At 35.4% G+C, this 25,686-nt stretch overlaps 1 protein-coding gene across 2 annotated transcripts in view; it reads left to right on the forward strand.

Annotated features, from left to right (window-relative positions):
• The window catches only part of ARHGAP10 (Rho GTPase activating protein 10), a 346,248-nt gene that overhangs the window by 281,007 nt on the left and 39,555 nt on the right, over nt 1-25,686 (forward strand). For both annotated transcript variants that reach the window (XM_031944152.1, XM_031944151.1), the window contains exon 19: nt 1,513-1,663. In XM_031944152.1, the coding sequence (XP_031800012.1) occupies nt 1,513-1,663 (151 nt within the window). The remainder of the gene's footprint in view (nt 1-1,512; nt 1,664-25,686) is intronic.

Below are 25,686 nucleotides of genomic sequence, written 5' to 3' on the forward strand. Positions count from 1 at the left end.
TAATTAATGTTATATTCTGAAAAAGGAATGAAATTAGAGATACATGATGGCATTAAAAACACGAGGGAAAATGCTCAAGGAGGAATTTACTTGATTTATCTTTGAGTTTTAAATGGATAATCGGTGAAGGGGGATAGAGTGAACTGGGACTGTGATTTCATTGGCCATTAGGAAACTTGTGGTGAGGAAATGCCCAGTATAGACTGGCACCGTCTCTGTGATTTTATAGTATTAGAGAATTATCTGGGACATGGTAAGGTTCCGTGCAACTTGGATGAATGGGAGGTAGGGGACCTAACTTTACATCGAGTGCTCTGTATGCTATCTTCTGTTTCTCAGATGGATTAATGACATGTGCAAAATTTAAAATAATGAATGTCTAATAAAAATGAAGATATGCTTTAAGTAGGGAAATTTCATAAGAACAGGCTAATTTTAAAATATGACTAGTTCTAAGGGGTGATCCTGTAACTAAACTCAAGATAGAGGTTCTGATATAAATATATATTGTAAGTATAATGTTGAAATTTTAATGTGCATAAGTGTAAGGAGCATTGCTCAGGAGAATTCTTCAATTAATTTTATTGTAGAATGTAAGATCTTTGGGAGCCGATATTGTTTTATTCTTTGTATTTGAATCCATGATACATGGCACATAGTAAATCCTTAACATGCGTTTACTGATTGCTTGAGCAAATGTACTTTTTACCATAAAGAGTATGGACACACTTGCAGAGTGTTTCACCTTACTAAAAGGCAAACTCCCAGTTGATTTCCAGTGACTGTGGTACCCCTAAAATTGGTTGGCTGGAGCCCTCAGCAGGATGGATTTTTGTGACAGGACTCAGCCCTTTGCAGTGGCCTGTAAAAATGAACTTCTTGAACTGCTCTCTCCCTCTTCACATTTTCTCTGTCCAGAGAAAGCAGCAAAGTGCATTGATCTGCTCTGTCAGCTTTCTTTTATGAACAGACATGGAGAGATGGCACTTCTGACCAGAGGCCCTTTTCCTAAGAGTGTAGTCACTTACCCTGTAGGCAGCCCCAATCACTGGTAACCATTAAGGTCTTATCTTGTCCTCTTAACAAAGAGCCAGTGGTCATATTTTATAGGGGAGAGAAGTAAACTCATGGAATTAATTGGTTGTACTCCCCTAATCAACTGGCCTCACAATGGATTATTCATTTTATTTCTTTTTGAAAAAGAAAATGAGACTCTCCCATAGATAGCAAATATTTTGTACACATTTAGATGTGGGGTTAATTTCTTTGAAGAACCGTTAATGTGCATGGACTGCTTTTGCTTGTTTAATTTTAATTGAATAGGATTTTTAGTTTTGTTCCCTTCTTTAAAGGATACCCAAGGCAAATTCCCAAAACTTGAAGGAATGGATTGTTGGCTCTGCCTTCCCTTGAATGAAATCCAAAACAAATGTTGTTTGATGATGGCTTATGGTTGAATTACATACAGGTTCAGGGTAAATAATTAGTGTCTTTTTATGTTTTTGATCATAGATTTTCAGGACCGTGCCTGATGCTACCCTCCCCGAACCAATCTCCATGTCAACATCTCCTCCAAATGCTCCACCAAGGCAATCCAAGAGACAGGGGCAACGTAATAAGAGACCTGTAGCCGTATACAATCTTTGTCTTGAGCTGGAAGATGGTAAGATAATATTGCTTGGAAGCACAACAAACTGTATGATCATCATGGCCATCCCTAGCAATTTTCCCTTCTGTGTATTTTTGTCCTCTTCCCCCCCATAATATTAAGGAATTACTTAATAGAAAGGAATGGTTGAAATTAAAGTCATCATTAAGCATAACTGAGTAGAGCATCATTGCTCCTTTCTGAAGACAGAAAATGCAGATTCACAAAATTGGAGAGTTAGACCCGAAAGAAATCTCTCCTGTAATATAAGTAATATAAGTGTTCAGAAGTATCTGCTATGGCCTCTCTGTGAAATACTCATTGGGTTGCCCCATTGTCTTGCTGTTATTCTTCCTCCCTCTTGCCCTTTGCATTTCTCTAGTTAAGTTGCGTGGTCCTTTTTTTTTTTTTTTGGTCTCTTCTAAGAATCCTAGGCCCAGGATGGACTCCTTGCAGCTGTGGTCTGAGGTTCATTGTGTCTAATTGTCAAAGCTCTGGTCAGTAATATGCTACAAGCATAGTACCTTGTACTGTGTACATAGTACTTATTCTCAGAAAGGGCTGTGATGGTTTTGTGTGCAGTTCTGTTTTTAGCAGCCCTCTGAAATGTTTTTCCCAGATGGGTAATTAGTCTTCAATTTCATAGATGTTCTACTTACTACCTTTCTAATGCTATTTTTCATATTTTCAAGACTCTGAGATCATATGACTATGAAAATATTTGATTGCTGTCCAAGGGTAGGAAGGGCTGAGGATTAAAACCAAAATGTTATTATTGGACTTCACAGTAAGGCACTATTTAATCACCTGTCTCCATTTTACTGAAGATGCAAAATCTACCCCCTCTGCAACAAACACAAATTACAAAACCTTTCAGTGTAACTGAGTGAGACAGCTGGCTCCATGGCATGTCTTCAAGAGAACTTAACACATCTTCTTTGCTTTAACTTCCTGGGGAGATGAGATGTTGTTGTGTTTTCAACAGTTAACTTAAGCAAAGATAAATAGCATTTTTAAAGGGTGTGAGCATTACTGCCAGATCTTGATTTTCCAGAAGAATTAAAAAATGTGTATATCTCTTGTGTTATTTTATTTTTATATATAAAACATATATAATTTATACACACACACACACACACACTGTGTGTGTATATATGTCATATATAATAATATATTATATATAAATGTTACCTACTCTTAAAGTCATATGTTTTAAGTATTTTGGAGAATATTGACCAGACCCTAATCTTACCAAAATCTGTATTTCCCTCAATGGATGCAGATCACAATCTATCCATGAATGCTCATGCCATATAACTCAATCATTGCATGGATCTTCCATAGATATATGGAAGATGGTCTATCAGGAACACACAAGCTTTTAAAAGTTTTTTTAAAAGTTGTTTATTTTTCAAAGAGATATCATTTGTTCTTCATGATTCCATTTGGGGTTTTCTTGGCAAATATACTGGAGTGGTTTGCCCTTTCCTTCTCCAGCTCATTTTATAGATGAAGAAACCGAAGGAAACAGAGTGAAATGACTTGCCAAGGGTCACATGACTTGTAAAACTGTCTTTGAACACATCTTCCTGATGTCAGGCCTGGTGCTTTATCCACTGTGTCACCTAGCTGCCATTAAGTTAAATTAAGTTTAATTTAAACATTTTGGGGGAGTGGAATATAATAATTAGAATATAATAAGTTTAATTTAAACATATTTTTTTGGGGAATGGAATATAATGATAATGGACCATAGGAAGGCTCTAAAGTAATGAATGATATAGACAATCTATAAGTGATTCTGCCATTTTTTTTTTTTAATAAAAATAGAACCGAACAACATCAACAACAATAAAATGTTATCTACTCTTAAAGCCATATGTTTCAAGTATTTTGGAGAGTACTGAACAGGCCCTAATCTGATACACACACAAATATGTATGTGTACCAATGTACAGATTGACAGATATTTGAAAAAAATGATCCAGCGGCTTGAAGCCATTGCCATCTGGCAGAGAAGGCCAGTGTCTTCATTATGGAAGTGCGCCGCATTGGGCCGTGTAGTTCCTGTGGCAGCATTTCAGATTTGTGTCTGACCACAAATATTCTAATTTTCAGGTGATATTACTTTTCTAACAATAAGATAGTTTTGTTTCGAAGAAGGAAAACTGTTGCCAAATATTTAGCTTCTTGCATCTCTCTTGGCATTTATTATTTTTTAGTTGGTATTTGTTCTATTTTTTAATTTTATTTTTTGCTTTGCTAAGCTTTGTAACCATTTTATTGGTCCTTCTTGACAGACGGTATTATGAGAGAGATCATTTGCCAGTCGAAGAAATTGAGACCAGACAGGAACAATTTATTGCTAGAGCCAGCCTAGTCTGTGATCTCTTTCCATTGTTTTGGTGATGGAGCCATCTCTCCCTTTGACATGGAAGGATGTTAAAATAAAATAGTGAATTAAAATATGAAATGAAGAGAAAGCACTTTCAAACTCTTTCATTTTAAGTCTTGTAGACAATTTGTGTATTCACTGTTCCAGAGTAGGTTTTTGAGTCATCCAGTAGAACAATTGGCAATCTAGAGATCCTAGATGAGCATTTGTACTATTAATTGGCTTTTATGCCCCTTAATCACTAAAAATTTCTCCTCAAGTTGCTACGTGTTTCGTATAGATACTTTTATGGTTCTGTGGCCTAAGTATGAAGATTGAAATTCTTCCTTAGATCTTTTTTTAGGGTTTTTTTTTTTGTTGTTGTTGTTGTTCACATCTTTCTGTAATTACTTCTTTATAAAAAGCTGTATCCAGTGTACTGGAATCTTTCTTTTAGTGTATATTCTTTTTATTTATTTTTAAAATTTTTATTATTATATATTTTTATTTACAAAACATGTGCATGGGCATTTTTTTCAACATCGACCCTTGCAAAAACCTTCTGTTCCAAATTATCCCCTCCTTCTTCCCACCACCTCCCCTAGCTGGCAGATAGTTAAGTATGTTAAATTATATGTTAAATCCTATATATGTACACATATCTATGCAGTTATCTTTCTGCACAAGAAAAATCAGATCTGGAAAGAAAAAAAATCTGAGAAGGAAAATAAAAATGCAAGGAAACAACAACAGAGAGAGTGAGAATGCTGTGTTGTGTTCCACAGTTAGTGCCCATGGTTCTCTCTCTGGATGTAGATGTCTCTCTTCATCAAAGAACAAGTGGAACTGGTTTGAATCCTCTCATTGCCGAAGATAGCTATATCTATCAGAATTGATTATCATATAGTCTTGTTGTTGCCATGTACAATGATCTCCTGGTTCTTCTCCTTTCACTTAGCATCAGTTCATTTGGTCTCTCCAGGCTTCTCTGAAATCATCCTGTTGGTCATTTCTTATAGAACAATAATATTCCATAACATTCATATACTATAACTTATTCAGCAATTCTCTAACTGATGAGCATCTATCCAGTTCCTGTTTCCGGCCACTACAAAGAGGGCTGCCACAAACATTTTTGCACATGTGAGTCCCTTTCCCACCTTTAAGATCTCTTTGGGATATAAGCCCAGTAGAAACACTGCTGGATCAAAGGGCATGCACAGTTTAATAACTTTTTGATCATAGTTCCAAATTGCTCTCCAGAATGGTTGGATCAGTTCACAACTCCACCAACTATGTATCAGTGTCTCAGTTTTTCCACATCCCCTCCAATATTCGTCATTATCGTTTCTTGTCATTTTAGCCAATCTGACAGGTGTTTAGTGGTATTTCAGAGATGTTTTAATTTGCATTTCTCTGATCAATAATGATTTGGAACGTCTTTTCATATGGCTAGAAATAGTTTCAGTTTCTTTGTCTGAAAATTGTCTGTTCACATCCTTTGATCATTTATCATTGAAGGATGGCTTGATTTCTTATAAATTTGAGTCAATTCTATATATATTTGGGAATGAGGCCTTTATCAGAACCTTTGAATGTAAATATGTTTTCCCAGTTTATTGCTTTCCTTCTAATCTTGTCTGCATTAGTTTTGTTTGTATGAAAACTTTTTTACTTGATATAATCAAAATTATATATTTTGTGATCAATAATGATCTCTAGTTCTTCTTTGGTCACACATTTCTTCCTCCTCCAGAAATCTGAGAGATAAACTGTCCTTTGTTTTTCTAATTTATTTATAATCTCATTCTTTGTGCCTAGATCATGAACCCACTTTGACTTTATCTTGGTATATAGTGTTAAGTGTGGGTCAATGCCTAGTTTTTGCCATACTAGTTTCCAATTTTCCCAGAAGTTTTAGTCAAATAATGAATTCTTATCCCAAAAGCTGAGGCCTTTGGATTTGTCAAATATTAGATTGTTATAGTCATTGAGTATTTTGTTTAGTGAACCTAACCTATTCCACTGATCAACTAGTCTGTTTCTTAGCCCATACCAGATAGTTTTGGTTACTGCTGCTTTATAATATAGTTTTAGATCAGGTACAGGTAGGCCGCCTTAATATGATTTTTTCCCCCATTAGTTCCCTTGAAATTCTTGACCTTTTGTTCTTCCAGATGAATTTTGTTGTTATTTTTTCTACGTCATTAAAATAGTTTCTTGGGAGTTTGATTGGTATAGGACTAAATAATTATTGTATATTCTTATTTTAAAAATAATTTGAAGGTACCAGTGCAAGTAGAACAGCTAGGTGATATAGTAATTATAGTACTCAGTCTTTAGTCAAAAAGACTCAGCTTCTTATGTTCAAATATGGCTTCATACACTTACTAGCTGTGTAACTTTAGGCAAGTGACTTAATCTTGTTTGCCTCAGTTGCCTTAACTGGAGAAGGAAATGGCAAAGTACTCCAGTACATTATCATTTACAAATTAGACTATTTTGCAATCCTACCTTTTGACTAGAAATCCCTCTTTATTTTTTTGGATTTCACATGACATGTTCCAAGAGACTAGCCCATATTAGACTTACATTTGTCTATCTTTTCTACTCCTCCATTGAGGTCACTATTCAATGACTGATTAAATAAAATTCTCTGTAATCAAATATCCCCTTAAGGGCAGGGACTGTTTTGCTCTTTCTTTGCATTTCTAGCACTTAGTAAGTACCTGATGCATAGTAGGCACTTAAATTCTTGTTGACTTGACTGTCAGATTTATATGCATAGGAGATACTTTGAGGAAAATCATATGCCAAGCTTGATTTTTAAAAATGTAAATCAATAAGCAGCAGATATAGTAAAGTTATAATTCTATTGTTTGTACCTCTATGTGAGTTATGTGACTGCAATATATTGTTTGCTGTAGCAAAACTGCCTGTTGCGGTTATTTCATCTAGGTTTTTAGACTATTCTCAGATTTTATGGAGGTAAGAAAACAAGTATTCAGTTCAGTAGTTGCTAATATTTTCTTGAGTCACTTAAAGCAATTTCACAGAAGCATTTTCTGTCATTTTCTCCCATTCTTTTTGGAATCTTCTCTCTGAGAAATATTGTAAATCAGTTTTTGAGAACCTTTAAATCTGGCTTTTTTGTGATCTTTTTGCCTACCATTGTTATTAACTCTGAAGGGCAAGATGACCAAATGTTCCAACAAATAAAGGTTTTTTTTTGTTTTTTGTTTTTTTGGCTGACTTTCTAGCTGCACATTGTGAACCAATTCTACCACCTCCTTTATCTTTCTTGAGAGCCATCCAATCACTTAACTACAACTTATGCCTTCATTTTAGTGAGCATGTTAATATAGGGATGGTTCTGTTCTTCTGGACAGAGATGTCAACTTCTTGGTTGTTAAAGAAACATGGGTGTTTGTAGATGGTTTAAGAACCATGGAATCAAATCAAAGGTACAATTTCTTTCATTAGTTTTACTTTCTACAGCCTTATTGCTCTTTAGAGTCTAGAAATTTATGATACCAACATTGACTATGTAGACATTTTTCTCCAGTCATATTGAATTTCATTGATATTATTTTTTGCCAGTTTGTTTTGAGCTGATATATTGAAGATATTTTAATTTTCATTTCTTTGATTAGAGTGAAGTAGAACATTTTTTCAAGTGGTTATTAACAAATTATTTTTTTCTCTTTCAAAAATTCTCTTTTGGTCTTTCAACTATGAATTGGAGATACTGAGATGTTGATAATTCTTTAAGTATCCTAAGTATCAAATTTTTATTTGTTAAACTTGTCATACTTTGCTGAAGCATTTTCTTTTTTGCCTGTCTCTTTGTGTGAAGTTAAAAAAAAATTAATAAATTTTGGTAGATCTATCTTGTTCCTAGTAATTTCTTCTTTTCTTGAATTTCAAAACATTGTTTACCCCTCAAAAATCAAGATAAGTATTGCATTCCATTTCCTGCTATTTACTTGTCATTAACTTGAATATATGAAACAATGTATATGGGTCCATATTCCTTCCCTCAAAGTGTTTTTCCAAGTATAGTTTTTCCAAGTGCATTTGTTAAATAATGAATCTTTTCCCTAATTTTGTGCCCAAACCTTGTCAAAACCTCATCTTTTATACATATTTAGTTGTATATCTAGTATATCAGTATCTTATCCATTGATCTATTTCTTCCAGTAAGAGATAGTTTTGTAACATATTTAAAAGCTGGGGAGCTCATAACCTGCTTCATCAGTTTTTTGTTTTTTTTAACTGTACCCTTTAGCAATCTTGCCAGCTTGTTTTCCCATATAAGCTTCATTGAGAGTTTGGCTTTCTAGGGAGAACAAAAATAGTTTTAAATGGAAAAGAAAAAATGGGGGTAGTTAACGATTTTTATTCTTGTATCCAAAATGTATATTTTTTAAATGCCGTCCAATAGCTAGGCTTTTCCAAAGAAACTGTTTATCTCTCTTTGATGAAAATTCTTAATGGCTCTTTGAATATTAAGTTATAGCACTTTCTGATTGAATATTGATTTTCTTTCTAAATGAAAATTAGGTGATTATTAAGAATTTAGGGAATATTGTGAGTAGCCCAAAGATCTTTATTGTTGGTTGATATGAACTCATTTAGTTACTATAATTAGACGTATTTGCCATAGTATAGTAGTTATTAAGTCTTTAGTGAAATCACCCGTATTTTGTTCTTATTATTTTCCTACTTATGAAGCTTCAGTGGCTTCCTGTTTTATCTAGAATAAAATACACACTCTTTGACATTTCAAGCCCTTTACATTCTGACTTCTAACCACTTTGCTAGTTTGATTTCCCATCATTTCTCTTCATATTTCTATATTTAAGCCAAAGTGGTCTTTTAGTTGTTCTCCTGATGCAATGTTATATCTCCTGCCTCCATGCATTTCTATTGGTTATTCCCCACTTCTGCAATGCCATTCTTTCTCATCTCTGCCTGGATCCCTTCAAGATTGCTCAAGTGCTACCTGTTAGCCTCCTCTAATCCCACCATTTTGTAATGTTCTACTCTAATCCTTGAATTTTTTAAAAAAATGTGTAAATGTTGGATTAGGATTTCAATAGAAACTCTGTTTATATTGTAATACAAATAGGAACATTATAAATATGGAGAGTAACTTTATATTGCTTTTGTATTTCTTCATCTTGTCAGTAGAATGTAAGTTCCTTGTAGAGACTAGAATTTTATTTTTGGGTGTGTTGGAATCCTGCAGCATCCAGTATAATTTCTGGCTTAAATTAGGAGCCTAAAAAATTCTGCCTGAATCGACTTGAATCCCCTATTCTGTAGATACTATCTAGTTAAATTTGTTACAGCATTTAATAGTCTCCCAAGCTCCTGCGCGGAGGACGTTTATTATTGTAAAATAGTATTCATGGAACCATCCAAATAGATGTTGACAGTATGATTTTCTTCACATCCCATTCTCCTAATCTTTTGTTATTTAATTGGTAAGCATGGCTAGAGATGACATAACCAGAAGAAAATTTTATATGCATGTACATTATAAATGTGTATCCCTAAACTCTTTCTTTAAGATATAAGCTGCTGTGCAGTATTAATTGTAAGTCACCCTTATACCTAGGGAATTTAAATGACTAATAGAAGTAGAATGAATTTTTTTTGCTTATATTTGGGCGAATCACATAATTCCTAAATCACATGATTTGAATAAATCACATAAATCACAGATTCCTAAAGGACCTGTGATTTTGTCAGTGAGGGAAAACATCTTCACCTGGACAGATTGCAACTTGTCTGATTTAGTACTCCTAGGGAATTGACTGAAGGTTATTTAGTTTGCTTTAGGCCAGATAGCTAGTAAATGGGAGTTGAATGCCGGTTTTCTTGGATTTGGCTTCAGTACTCTATCCACGATCCTATATAAAGTGAAGGAAGAGGGGAAAACTTGCTTTTCATTTTGGAATTAATTTCCACTGTCTATAAACACTACCAAATGGCACAGACATAGCAAGTGTAGTTTTGTTACCATCTTATCGTGTAGCATATTACTTGAACACTCATAAAATTTGGGGTATCTATCCTCCTGCCTATTGATTATTAGAATCCTAGAATTTTGGAGCTGAATGAACCCTAGAGATCATTTAGTTTAAATCCTTCATTTTGGAGGCAAAAGGATTGTCTTAGAAAAAAGGTACTTTTTAGTTGGGTCAGATTTTTTTTTTTTTTTTATTAAACCACTGGATCACTCAGGAACCATCTCTTTCTTTATCTTTATGTGTTTTTGTGAGATTTTGAGTTTCATTTTTTTTCTCCCTTTTTCCTTTCTCTTCCCTTCCATTCCCCACAACTGTAAGCAATCTGATATAGGCTATACATGTACAATCATGTTTAACATATTACCACTTTGGTCATGCTGTGAAAGAAGCAGAACAAAAGAGGAAAAACCACAAAAAAGAAAAAAAAACAAATTAAAAAGTGAAAAAATAGTATTCTTTAATCTTCATTCAGACTCCATAGTTCTTTCTCTGGATGTGAATAGCTTTTATTATCACAAGTCTTTGAGAATTCTCTTGGATCATTGTATTGTTGAGAAGACATAAGTCTATCATAGTTGATCATTACACAGTTTGCTGTTACTGCATACTGATTCTGCTCACTTCATTCAGCATCAATTCATGCAAATATTTCCAGGTTTTTTCTGAAATCCACCTGCTCATCATTTCTTACAGCCTCCATGCATTTAGGTTGGCATATTTATTTTATATATGTGAATAAATAAATCACATTTAATTTATATATATGTAACATATAAATACATTTTATTTATTACCTTCCCACAATATAGCCAAAAAGATCTTCTTTCTGTCCATTATTTCCTATATATTTTATATGTAACTTGCTTTATAAAAAGTCTATCTCTTTGAATGTTGTTTCCCCTATTAGATTGTAAGCTGCTTGGGCAGGTACTCTCTTTCCCCCATTTTTTTGTATCCCCAGCTGTTAGTCTGGTGTCTGGCACATAGTAGGCACTTAATAAATATTTAATGAATTAATTTGGCTTTTGGGGAACCAAGCAGAGCAAATGTAATTCACTTTCTAGTTGACTGCTGTTAAAATATTTGAAAATAATTGTCAAATCTTTCCTAAGTGTTCTCTTCTCCAAGATAAACATTACCTCTTCTATAAATTGAACCTCATTTGATGTATGCCTTAAATATGATCATCTAAAAAGGTTTTGCTATGAGGTTTACAATTGCTTAAATGAGCTTCTCTTATAGGCCAGGAGGTGGCTGGTAGTTGTATTAATGCAGTTTGCTGTCAGTTTTGTCTGGTTGTCATTTCACCAGAGGACCGTGTATTTTTGTTTCATGGGGTTTTTTTGGTTTGTTTTTTGTTTTATCCCTAAATGCATAGTGTAATGCCTGGACTCTGTCTTGAAATAGGCTATAGCTGGAATGCGCCAGATGAGCCAGGGAGAACTCATTCCTTCCTGAGGCCAGTGACATTTTCTTTATGTTTGGTGTCTGTTCCTGCTCTATAATTCCAGAATTGCAAATGATACATGCTCAGGTTACCTCTGTGAACTAATTCCACTGCCTTAATCAACAAGCATTTATTAAGCAGCTACCATGTGCTATGTAAAAACAAAAAAAATGTATTCTTAAAGCATGGCCCTCAGAGAATGTCTTTTTTTTTTTTTTTTCTGGGAAATCATTAATAAGAAATTGGAATAATTGGGAAAGAGCAGTAATGTGGTGACTGGCACATACTTTATATGTCTAATGCAATGTTTTTCATCTAATTATATTAGTATTCCTAGAAATGAGGAAAAGAACAAATAAATAGAACTTAGTTTGTTGAGCCTAGGGGATAAGACTTTGTTATTCAGAATTTGGAATTTCTGTCTTTTTTACTATGTGTAAAGGAGGAGAAGGGTCTCATTGGACAGTAATTTCTGTGTTCCTGATACTTGTACAACATTGGGCTGGGTGGCTTGAGGGTGGGAAATATAGAAATGGATTCTGTTCAGACACTAGTTACTGATTCTGTGAATCAGTGAAAAGCATTCCTGCCTTCAGGGAGTTTCCATTGCCCTGGCCAGAGTTGACTTGTGAAAGAAAACAGAAAATGGTTTAAAGAGAAAAAGAACAAAGACTTATTGGTCATTAGGGAGATCTGGGAAGGCTTTCCAGAGGAAGTGGGGGCCTTAGTTGACAGTTGAAATGAGGATTCTGTGAGGTAGAAATGAAAAAGAAGTTCATTCAAACCTTGGCAAATTCATAATGGCAAGAGCTACAGCATTGGAGGTTAGCAGCAATTAGTTGCCCAGGTTGTCTGGAGCCTAGAGTGCTTGCAGAGAAGTAATGAGAGGTATTTCTAAAAGATAAGTTGTAATCAGATGATTATAGAGGCCTTACAGTGCCTGTATAATATTTACTTTAAATTTTTATTTATTTATATATTTTTATTGTTATATAATGTTGTGCTTATATATATATATATATATATATATATATATATTTAACTTATATTTAATTTATTCCTAGAAGCAATAGGGAACTACTGAGGACTCTTAAGCATTGGAGTGATGCAATGAAAGGTATATGTGTAAGAAATCTTTATCTGGCAAGAGTATCCAGGATTAATTTCAGATAGGAGCCTGATTCAGAGAGATCTCCCAAAATAGAGTAACCTAGGTGTGAAATAATAGCAACTTGATGTGGAGTCATCATTAAAAATAGAAAGGAAGAGATAAATGTAACATATAGAAGGAGAATTTGACAGTTGCTTACAGATTAGAGAGAGTAAAAGCAGAATTGACCACTTGAAAGTAACTACTTAATGTAGAGGATTCAATTGTTTCAATAACCAAATGGATTTTTCCCTTAGTGAAGACCAGAATACCAAACATTCTTTGTAAGGATTCTTAAACTCATTACTTTGGACATAGGCCATTTTCTTGAATCTGCAATTATTTGGAAGCTTTAGGGAATAATAATAATCATTAAAGTTCACATTTCTCTAACTTATTACATAAAATCCTATGAAGTTGGTATTACAAACATAATTGCATTGATTTTTCTGACTATTTGAAAAGTAAGTTCAGGAATAACATTATACATGTTAGTGGAAATAGTGACCTCAGAACAAGATGGAGTTGATAAATAAAAGCTCATCACTTCTGGTAAAAGAGCTCTATCCTTTTCAAACAAGCCATTCCTAAGGAAACTTTCCCTCCTCTCCTATCCTAACACTCATGCAATGGACACGTCTCCAAACTCAGTTTGACATCCTAGAAGCCATTCTTTCTGGAGGTGGAAATCACTGACATATGCCTCCTTTCATGCTAGTTATGGGCGTATCAGTCTTCATGTGCAAAGAGAATTCTTTGGAAACCCATTCATGAAAGAGCCTGCTCTGGCCAGTGACTGCTGGCTTTCCCTAAAACAATGGCAGAATGTATAAAATATATATAAAGAGTAGGATATAAAATTGGTATTGACATTAGGGTTCTGGTAGCTCTACAAATAATGTATTAAAAATGGCATCTTAGAATCATCCTTTCAATTTGTCATTTATCATAGTAAACCGATATGCTTTAGTCACTCCCTCCATATTCTTGCTCCCTATCATCTTCCCTTTTCAAAAAAATTTTTCGGTGGAGTGTAGTGATATAAGGTCTGGACTGTTTGAGAGCCAGTTGGAAACACAGAGCTGTTTGATGTATTTTCTTTGTGAGCATTTTTTTACACATTGGAAATCAGCAGATGCTACAAATTAATTTGATTTGTTCCTTCTTGATTGTGTAGAGATAAGGAAGTAGAGAACTTAGTAGGGTATTGTGTGGTATTTCTTACCCCACTTCTCTCTGTCTGCCCTTTAGCTCCCTCCCCCCAGCCATTAAAAAGCATGTCCCTGGTCTAGTATGATATATTTGCTTTTTTTTCCAACTGAGGTATCTTATGATAGCTTTAGAAAAAAAATGGATTTATTATTTTCTGAAATATATTCACCACCAGTATTGTTGCTGGTAATTTATTATAATGGAAAAAGTGTAGAGTTAGCAGCAAAGAAATTCTAGCTCTGTTGCTTACTATTTGCAAGCTCTTGGACCAGTCATGAGTCTTCATAAAATGAGGGGGTCAGAACTTATTCCCCAAGGTCTGGCCAAACTACAAATGAGATAGGAAGTATATTGGATATATATCAGAGACCCTGCCCTAGAAACTTGGGGGAGGTTACAAGCTTGTGATTTTATTCCTTTATGTCTCAGTTGCCTTCTCTGTGAAAGGAGGAATTTGGACCAGACATCAATGGTGTCAAACAAATAGAAGAAAGGTCATCAAACTGTACCTGAAGTTACCTGGAGCTGCCATATTGACTTAGAAAAATGATTTTCTGTGTCCTGTTGTATTTCTTTTTATTATTATATTCCAACATTTTAATCTGGTTCCTCTTGGAAATGCTCTTTCAGAAAAGGATGTTTGACACATGTTTGATGATCTGAAATCCCTTCCAGCACTAAACTATGAAAACAGAGACCCCAAAATGAGGAATTTAAGGGCCGCTAGCTGCTGCCATAATGCAGAGTGCCAGGTCTGGGGTCAGAGAGACTTATCTTCTGGAGTTCAAATCCACCCTCAGGCACTCACCAGCTCTGGGATTCTGGGCAAATCACTTAGCTCTGTTTGCCTTTCTGTAAAATGAGCCGGAGAAGGAAATAATAAAACCCTCTTGTGTCTTTCTGGTCTTTACCCAAAGTCTTTACCCAAGAAAACCCTAAATGGGGTCATGAAGAGTCAGATGTGGCTGAAAACAACTGAATGAGCAAAGAAGGCTTTAGTCTTGATCAGGGGGAAGAGAATCCACTCTGCTGAAATCCCAAATCCATCCCTGCAGTGAAATTTAGCTCTTCCTCAGTTTATTTTTGCGGTACTGAGACAAGTGGATTCCAAGCTGCAGCCAGAAATTGTGCTGTTATAATGGCGTCCTGAGTCCTCTGTCTCACCAGAGGCGTTCTGGGAGGCTTTGTCTCTGTAATCCACTGAACCCAAGTCACACAGGATATGTCAGTACTCTGCATGTTCTTGACTTAACCTCTCCAAAAGAAAAAAAAAATCCCATTGAACTCTTTTCAAAACCATAAATATCCAGTCCTTCCATGATGAAAAGAAGTTCATGGAATGTAATTAAAATTTAGTTAGCAGGAAGAAAAAAATCTTGGAAGATTTTATTTCTGTGATGTGTGTATAGCATTTATTTTAATTTGTAGTTCAGAATTCAAGCAGCTGTCATTCTCTCTACAGCCCCCTTTGAAACTTTGACTGTGTAGGAGGCAAGCTGGGTTGTCTAAGAAACATTTCACCCAACCAGCTGAAGGGGGGGATTTTATCCTAAATTCAGTGAAATGTTTGAGACTGTCAGGAGCAAATTGTTTGGATGGTGGCTTTTGGAAAGCAGATTGACAAGTGGCAATATTTAAAAAGGGATGTGATCCCTTAATAAAACTGATCACACACTCTGCCCTTTGTGGTCAAGAGAAAACCTTCCCCGATCATTATGAGGATGATTGTGTCCTTGGTATAATGAAATTGCTTTCCACTGGTCTCTCATTCCTGCTTAACTCCTTAATAGCAGATGAATGAGAGAATAAAAGCTTTAGTGCTGGAAAAGAATTTAGATCTCCTCTACTAACTCAAATTTATACAGATAAAAGAAAAAATCAGATCCAGAGCAGTGAAATAATTTGACCAAGATCACAGAGTTTGGAAATGAGGGGTAAGATTTTTGAATTTAAGTCTTCAAGCTCAGAATCCATTGGTGATTAAAAAACTATACAAGATTGATTCAGCGTTGGAGATTATGCTTTCTGCATGGTCCTTTCTAGCTGGATTTCTCCCTGTAGTGCCCATACTATGGACAGCTGTTATGTTGTGGGGGTGCAGGGCCAGCAGAAAGATGGCAGTTAGTTCTTGCCTTTGGTTGAAATGGCTACTATTTTGGAAAAATACCATATAAGTCTTAATTCTTCACTCAAAAAATCTTAAGATGGGGGAAACGGAGACTAGATAGTCTGGAAAAAGATCTGAGGTTCTAGTAGCATACAAGCTCAGCAGCAATTAGTAATCTGATATAATGGCCAAAAAAAGAGACCAGATTTTTATTTTTTTACAAAAAGTTGTCATATCCAAGAAGGAGGAGATAGTCCTGCTATATTGTGTCAGATAGCATATGAAATACTCCACAATTTCCCAAACAATTGTACCCCAGTAAGAACCCAGAAAAGGGAAGTATCATATTTCATCTTCTCCTGAACAAAGACTGCTTAGTGCATTCATTGTGAATTTAGTTTTAGTATTCACTTAATTTACATGATAAACATTTTATATTTTGGGTTGTGGACCTAATTCTTCATGTTGAATTAATATATCACCATCTTCCCTTATTTCTATATGTTTCTTATAGGGATTGTTTCTTATATTGCGATAAGAATATAGGCATTGGATATATTATTATCCATTCCAATGAGGTTATATTTTGCAATTTATTTATCCATTCCATGACTGATACAGTAACTCATGGATTCCAGGTTGTTGGGTTTTTTTTTTTTTTGCTACCACTGAGAGACATACTTTAAACAAATGTTTATTAAGTTCTTATTATGTGCTAAACTCTGGCCATATAATTAATAAAAAGAAAGACCATCTCTGCCTTATAATCTAAAGAGAGATAATCCACAAAAAGAGTCAGGAAAACTGGGAAGACAGGAAGAGATGGGCTACCAGGAGTTATCTGGCATGGGAGGGATCTTGTTCTGTGGAGTTCTAAGCAGAGCAGCAGAAGCAAAGTGGAGTGACTTTGCCACTCTAGTCGTGTTTTCTATAAAAAAAGGCATTGATTGGAGTTTGGTACTCTACCCTCCAGCCAGAGGGGAGAGTCAAGGTTAGAGTTAGCAGCATCCTGGGAAGTTTAGAAATGGTGAATTTTTACTAGAAGGGGCAATTTTTTCTGTGGCTCCAGAACTAGATGGCATACTAGATGCAAAGTAGAGAAGTAAAAATTCAGCTCCTCCTTTTTTGTAGAAAAAAATCACGTTTGGGGGAGGGTGGGTTTTGAATGAAACCATAGATGTTGATGAGTTAATGAGCAAATGAATCAAATAGGGATCGATCCAATTTCTTTTGATTCATTATCATTTTTTTTTTTCAATCAAAGAGAGAGTCTGGAAATTATCCCCTCATACCGAGGACATTTAGTTCTGGAGGCCAAAATAAAGCTGCAGTGACCCTTCTCTGATCGACAGTGACTGAGCTATCATGATGTACTTTGGCATGATTCAGTATCTTTCAGGGTTGTTTCATCTTTTTTTTTTTTTTTTTTTTTTTTAATTACAGAAGCTAGTTAAGTATTTCCAGAATTTTGCTCACCATTTTTAAAAAAACAAATCCTTTAATAATAACACATTTCATTTCTATGACATTTGATATTATGACATTTCAAAGTGTATTTATATCAATTATTCTCATTTTCCATTTTATTCAAATTATGTGCACACATTTTAACATTGCCCCCACTCAGCTACTCAAAAATATTTCATTTACTTAATATTTATTTTGCATTTACTTATTTGTTACACATATTATTTTCATTAAGTAGAATGCAAACTCATTGAGGGCAAAAGCTGTTTTTATCTTTGTGTTCATAGTGCCAGTGGCATAAAGAAGGCTTAACAAATACTTGATGAATATGTTTAATTCTTAGAGCTTAATGTTTACTTTTTTTTTTTTTTTTTTAAGTGAGACAATAGGGCAGCCAAGTGTTGTAGTGGATAGAGTTGGTTGTAGTGAATGAGTTAGTTGGTTGTAGTGGATGAGTTAGTAGGTTGTAGTAGATAGAGTTAGTTGTAGTGGGTAGTGTTAGTTGTAGTGGATAGAGTTGGTTGTAGTGAATTGAGTTAGTTGGTTGTAGTGGATGAGTTAGTAGTTTGTAGTGGATAGAGTTAGTTGTAGTGGGTAGAGTTAGTTGTAGTGGGTAGAGTTAGTTGTAGTGGGTAGAGTTAGTTGTAGTGGATAGAGTTAGTTGTAGTGGATGAATTAGTTAATTGTTGTGGGTAGAGTTAGTCATAGTGGATAGAGATGGAGATAGGAAGACTCATCTTCTTGAGTTCAGCTCTGGCCACATACACTTACTATCTGTATGCTCTCAGCAAGTCACGTAACTCTTATTTGCTTTAGTTCCTCATCTGTAAAGTGAATTTGAGAAGGAAATTGTAAACCAGTATCTTTGCCAAAAAAAAAAAAAAAAAACCCACATAGGGTCACAAAGAGTTGAATACCACTGAATAACAACTGAACAACATCACTGAATTATACAAACATTTATTAAGTATTTACATTAAGCACTGGGCTATGCAAAGAAACAGAAATCTCTGCCCTCTTAGAGCTTGTGTCTTACTTGGGGCCAAGAAGATGGTGTGTGGTGTGTAAGAGAGATACCACATCTATAGATAAATATAGAGGGACTTCATCAGGGAGAGACCATTAGTAACTGGGGAGGATCAGGAAATGCAGGAAAGCGGCTGTGATCCAAATGAACTTTGTCATCACTGACTCTGCTGAGCTTGATGCAATCAGAATGTGGCTCTCTGAAGGACAAATGGAGAAGTGACACCCTTTCAGCTTGTTTATTTGTACAGTTGCATGATGTGAATTTGAGGGGCAGAAGAGCACTGAAAAAGTTTCCCTTTGCATTTTCTTACTACCTTTTGTTCTTGTTTATTGGCATTTCATTTAGACTGATTGACAGGTCTTAATGTTAATGATGATCAAACTTGATAATTAAGAAAATTTCTCCCTACAGTTGTACATTTTCTCTCTTTGATCGATTGAACTTTTGTGAATATACATTATCTTGTTTCTTTGACCTTTCTGACCTGGGAATATTTGAAGCTTCAGTGAACTCCCTTTCCTTTCTTTAACTCCATCTTCATTAATACAAATTCCTTTTAATAAACACAACACATAGTTTGTTTATTTTTTTCTTTCAGAAATACTCTAATGGATTTTTGATCTTATCACTCAGGTATTCTTCCCTTTAGTGGGATAAATCACAATTCATTCATTTCTGCCCATTTTAGGTCGTTCTTTTTCATCGCTTCCCATAAACCCTTCTCAGGGGGACCACCCAAAGAATGGGGTCTTCCTTGCTATTTCTTGACATTTCCAGAATTACAATGAAACTTTTGGATTATTCCTTATATCCCACCTAAGGATCATGGGAGCATAGATTTAGAACTAGAAGTTGCTTCAAAGATCTTCATTTTATAGAGGAAGAAACTGAGGTTTGGAGTTTAAAAGACTTTCCCAAGACCACTTGCTAATAAGTAGTAGATCTGGAATTCGAAACTAGGTCCTCTAACTATTCTTCTCCTTTGCCATTCTGTCTCTTCTTTTTGGCTTCTACATTTTTCTAATTAGTTTTATTATTTTTGTGATGAAAACATTTCTTTTGCCCCCTTTTTATTATTTTTCTTTATTTTTTATTTATATTTTCTGCCATTCCAATTGAAAATAAAAGTGAAGAGAAAAAAGAAAAAGATAGCACTCAAGAAATATTCAATAGATAAAACAAATTCCTACCTTGGCCATTCAGAGTTTGAAATCCATCATCTTTCTGACATGCTTGGTCTTTGGACGTCTACAAGTCATGGTTTGTCATGGTATTAATAGGAGTTCCTAAATCTTTTAAAAATTGTTTTTCTTTACAATGTCTTTGTTGTTATATAAATGATCCCCTTGGATCTGCTTCCTTCACTCTGCCTCCATTCATTTGTATCTTCCCAGTTTGCTCACTTCTTATGACATAGCATTTTCTTTCCATCATACTTCTTCAGTTCATTCCCCAAAAAGTGGATACCCTCTTGATTTTTAGTTTTTCACAAGTATGAAAAGAGGTGCTCCATATATATTAGTACATGTCATTGGTATTTTTTATCTTGGTTTTCTGTGTTTGGAATGTGTTGCAGCCAATCTATTTATACCTAGTTTGGACCATTCAGTTTCCTTTTGGGTGATCTCAATCTCAGTTGTATGACTCTTAGCGATAGAATATCAGAAGAATATTGGTATCAAAGGCCAGTGAGTCTTTGCTTCAAAGAAAATTTTTAGGTTATTGAAAGAATTTTTTTCCTTACTTAATAGTGGGGTTTTTTTTCCAGTTGTATATAAAGATAGTTTTCAACATTCATTTTTGTAAAATTTTGAGTTCCAGATTTTTTTTTAACATAACTTTTTAAGGTTTATAAACAAACAAAAAAAAATGGCCAGAATGATTTCCAAGTGACACTCATCTCTTATAGGAATCACATTTGGTGCATTTTAACACAGGTATCACGGTTATGGAATATAAAGTAAAAAATTGGTCCTTGGCTTCCATATACTTCGATCGGTATGAAGGATATAAAATAGGGAACAATTAATTTTCAAATTGGATATTATTGATATTATTGAGCTTCTATTAAGCACCTAACTTGTGCCAAGTACTCTCTTCGGTTTTATAGATACAAGCACAAAAAAATGAAATAATCCAGACTCTTCATGGAGCTTGCATTTCTAATGGAAATTGTTTGTTTTTGTTTTGATTTGTTTCAATTGTGTCCAACTCTTTATGACCCCATTTGAGGTTTTCTTGGCAAAGATACTGCAGTGGTTGGCCATTTTCCTTCTGCTCATTTTGCAGATGAGGAAACTGAGGTAAACAGGGTAGCTAGGATCACCTAGCTAGTAAGAATCTGGGGCTGGATTTGAATTCCAGGCCCAGCACTACATATACACACATGTGTATGTATGTATAATATATATATATATATATATATATATATATATACACACACACACACACACACACACACAATTAGAAATATCTACAATTAGAAATATCTATCTATACACAGTATGAATATAAAGTGAGCACAAATATATAGAAAATAGATACAGGGTATGTGGGGAGGGAGGATACTAGCTGTTGCCAAGGAGAGGAGGTTAGGAATAGTTTTATATGAAAGACTGTATCTTTTTAAAAAGTTTCTTATTTATTTGTTTATTTATTTGTAATTTTAGATAGTATTTTATTTTTCAACATTCACCTTTGCAAAAACCTTGTGTTCCAAATTTTTCTCCCTCCTTCCCAAAGACAGCAAGCAATCCGATGTAGGTTAAACATATGCAATTCTTCTAAACATATTTCCATGTTCATCATGCAGAGAGGCATCTTAAAAGAAGAGAAGTACTCTCTATATCAAAGCTTCTTAAACTCATGACTCCACATGGGGTCACGTGAGTGAATGTGGGTTTTATGAAAAATTTGGGAACAGAAAAGGTATCAAATATTCTGCCAAGATTTAATTCTTTATGCAAAAGTAAACAAGTACATCCATCTCATTAGTATGCAAATTTGCTTTAATAAATGGTAAAATCATATGCATACCAGAGAACTGTTTTTAAATAAACTTTATGATTTATTATCAGTTTTGTATACTTATTTTATATACCTAGATGCCCAGGATCGAGTAAAACATTTCTTGGGCAAAAAGGGATCATGAGTGGAAAAAATTAAAGAACCCCTGCTCTATTATGGGATGAAGGGAAGGGGAAAATACACTCCAGGCATTGGAGATGGATGCTGTAAAGACATGGAGTGACCCATGTGAGAAACAGCAGGCCTGTAGAGCTGGATTGTAGAGTGTGGAACTAGGGGTAATTCCCTATGAATCTGGGAAGATAGATTGGAGTCAGGTGTGAAGGGTTTGTTAAAGCCAAACAGGAATTTACTTCAGAACCTACAGACCGGAGGGAGCCGTTAGAGTTTATTGGGAAGGAAAATCCTTGAAAATCTGTGTGAGAGTACAGTACTTTGTAGAATAGCCTGGGATGCTCTAGTGACAACAGGTGAGATGCTTATGATGGACTGCAGTGGTCAGTGCAAGGCTTCATTGGTGAAATTTGAGCTGTATCTCAAGGGACAGGAGCGAGTTAGAGAAGCAACAAGGAGAAAAGTGGCCATTTGAGAGCCAAGGGTGAGACTTTGAGGTGAGATATGAGAAAAGTCTTAGGCTTAACAGTGAGCATGGTGCATGAGACCCTAGACTGTGAGTGCAATAGAAAGTGTCTTTTTTTCATCCTGGATTATGAAATTAGAAAAGTTTTAAATATGCTCATGTATTGATTATCTAGATTTTCACAGAGGTTGTAGTTTGTATTTAGTTTCCTTGTTTAAATTGTGATTATTTCTAATCTTTTGAGTCATCATTTTAATATCTTTACCATTTTTCCTAGACTCTAATGTTCATCCATCACCATGGAAGGACATTGAGAATGAAAGTTGGGATGAGGTGACTGAAGGACTGAGTAGTAGCCTTCATGATTTTAGTTGAGCACTAGTTGTGGAGGCCCTTTCCAATGCATTTATCATTTGGGGAAAGCATCGTCCTTTACAATGACTCATTAAATTGAAAGTACACTTTATTTTCTTGAAGTTGGGGTGAATGGTCCTAGTCTCCGTAGAACAATTTGGAAAACAGAATTCCTAATTTATATTTTCTGTCGAAGGAGCAGAGCATATTACTCCAGAAGGGTATGGAAGGACCCCGTTTGGTTCAGTTTTTGAGTTTCTGTTTGGAATCCTAAATCTCAGTCTCCAAATATATTGACTCTTGACTCTGATACTGCATAAATGTTCTGTTTGGCAGTGTGATGCAATTTACTCTGACTTTTGTTGATGTTGCAACCAGTATGGCCCTATTCACACCATAATTGAATTGCCAGAGATGACCGTTGACCTTTGGTAATCAAGGTCATTTTTGTAGCTGAGATATGTTGTCCATTAGCTGCCACTGACTTGGTAATGTGGTCTCTCTATCATATTACATGATTTTTTTTAACTTAAATGACATTGTAACCCAATAGATTGACATGTCATATCTTTCCCTTATCGTCTACTTTAAGTCTTTCTTTTGTTTGTGGGAGAGTCACCATATTTAATATTTTCCCATAAAAGGTCATAGGACTGTGTTAGGGAATCATTGATTTACCACCACGACTACCCCCACTCCTTTTCTTTTGACAGGAAAGAATTGAGGCCTGCCTCAGTTAAGTGACTTATCCAAAGTCACAAAGGTAGTAAAAGCAGTCAATAAGCTGCTTTTAAAAATTTTCCTCTGAAACAGTCTTATTTTCTCTTCATTTCCTTAATTGCTCAAGTTGTAATTTATGATTCATCGAGAACTTTCTTTTTCTCATTGGATATTTGTATCAAAAAAGAGATGAGGGGATATGCTTTGAACAGTAAACATGTAAAATTCAATTAGTTTTTGGAAAATGATTAGAAAAAGAAAAATAACTCATGAAATTCAAGTTATCATCTCTTAAGCCAGATTTCAGATAAAAGCAATTTCATTATCAGGTGAAATAGTTTCCTCTTGAATATGATTGTCTTTAATCTGTTAGCCATTTACCTTCATTATGTCTTGCCCATTTTGAGAGGGTGAGATGAAATAAAATGAGGTGGGCTTTATCCCCATACTCCAGACAAGCCCTACTGTCAGTGCTAGTGGGGCTGTGAATTGGGGTAAGTGGGACATTGGGACCTTTTCCTTGTATTTGGTAATTATAATCTGCTTCCCAGTATACCTCCCACTGCTGAGAAACATTATTAGCTTTCTCTCCTTAATGGGCAGTGACAGTTCTAATTTCTTTCCTCCTTTTTTCCTTCTAATATAAATTAAAGAGAGTGTTTTTCTCCGATTGAAGAAGTGAGTCCATTATCAAACAGTAACTTTTCTGCATGAACTCCCAGGCTTCCATTGACTGTCCTGTGGGTAACAAAAGGATTTTCCTTTGCCTTATAGGATTAAATTAAGAAAAAACCAAACAATTATGCTCAATACACCATCCCTAGAAAAGCTATATTTTCTTTAATTCATTTTCATTCATTGAGTACTTATTTGCTGGAGTCAGGAAGACTGAGTTCAAATGTGATCGCAGATGCTTCCTAGCTCTGGGATTCTGGGCAAGTCACTTTATCCTGTTTGCCTCCGTTTCCTCATCTGTAAAATGAGCTGGAGAAAGAAATAACAAAGCACTCCAGTATCTTTGCCAAGAAAATTCCTAATGGGGTCATTCAGGTTAGGGACTAGGAGCACAGAGACAGAAATCCTAGTCCTTATCTTCAAAGAGTCTTTATGCTAAAGGGTGGGGGGGAGAATAGCCTGAACACAGAAGAGTAAACAGAACACATACAAAATGAAGGAAAAGTTTTTTCAGCGGAGGAATGCTAACAGGTAGAGGAGGGATCATTTCTAGAAAGAAGCCCATAAGCATAGCCTTGACGCAAACATGGGTTTCCAAAAGGTTTTGGGGGATAGCTGCCCCCAAAATGGGATGTGAGGAACATGAAGAAGATGTGTGTGGGAAGGAAAAGCAGTGAAGAGGTTGGCTGTGTGAAATGAGTTCCAGATTGCGAGAGCACTGAGAAGATTTTCAAGAGGGAGGGGTGGCAGCTGTGGGGTGGATAGATTAGGGAAGGGGAGGGACTAGAAAGAAGGAGTTCAATTAGGAGGCTGATTAGAGAGTTCTAGAGAGCCCTACTTTTTCAGAGGATGATGAGGACTTGAACTAGAGTATGGCTTTAGAAAGGGAGGAAAAGGGTAGATGTGAGATATAGTGTAGAAAAAGAAGCAACAAGAAGATAACAAAACTGAGGAATAAGCATTTATCCAGTCCCTACTATGTGATGGGCACTGTCAAACCCACTGACCCCATTTGGGGTTTTCTTGGCAGAGACACTGGAGGGGTTTGCCATTCATTTCCTTCCCCAACTCATTTTACAGATGAGGAAATTGTGGCAAACAGAATGAAGAGACTTGCTCAGAGTCATTCAGCTAGTAGCTGAGGTCAGATTTGAACTCATGAAGATGGGTCTGATTCCAAGTGCTTTACAGCTATCTCATTGATCTTCGCCCAAACTCACGAGGTTGGTATTATTTTTGTCCCTATTCTAAAATTGAGAAAATGGAGGCAAAGTTAAGTGACTTGTCCAGGGTCACACAGCTAGTATGTATCTGAGGCTATATTTGAACTGAGATTTTCCTGGACCCAGTGCTCTCTCCAGCCCATCATGGACCTTTGAATTTTTTATTTCTTTTTGTCACTTTACTGCCTCCATATAGTAGGTATTTAACCAGTATTTAGTAACTGTTCATTTGGAGAATGGTTAACAAAAACTAACCTGGAATCTTAGGTGATATCAAAGCCTGGCATATAGTAGGCACTTAATAAATTTTTATTGAATTTCACCTTCATCAGTCTTATAAAATATGTTGGAAATATACTAGCCCCATTTTACAGATGACAAAATTTAGTCTGAAAGAGATTGAGTATTTTGTCCAAAGTCATGCTGACAGACTGTCGATGAGAACTTCTTCCAGGTCTTCTCGCTCCCGTTCTTCATTGGTTCCAGATAGACCGTGATAGCATCATAAGGTTGCCCCAAATTCAGCACCATCTATGTCATCAACATCCATAAGGTGTTGGAACTCAAAGAGATCCTAATGACTTGTGTCTGAATCCCAGCCTTTTCTCTCTTATACCAAGGACCTCTGGTCAGG

The sequence above is a fragment of the Sarcophilus harrisii genome, chromosome 6 (assembly GCF_902635505.1).
Source record: "Sarcophilus harrisii chromosome 6, mSarHar1.11, whole genome shotgun sequence".
NCBI classification, from domain to species: Eukaryota; Metazoa; Chordata; class Mammalia; order Dasyuromorphia; family Dasyuridae; genus Sarcophilus; species Sarcophilus harrisii.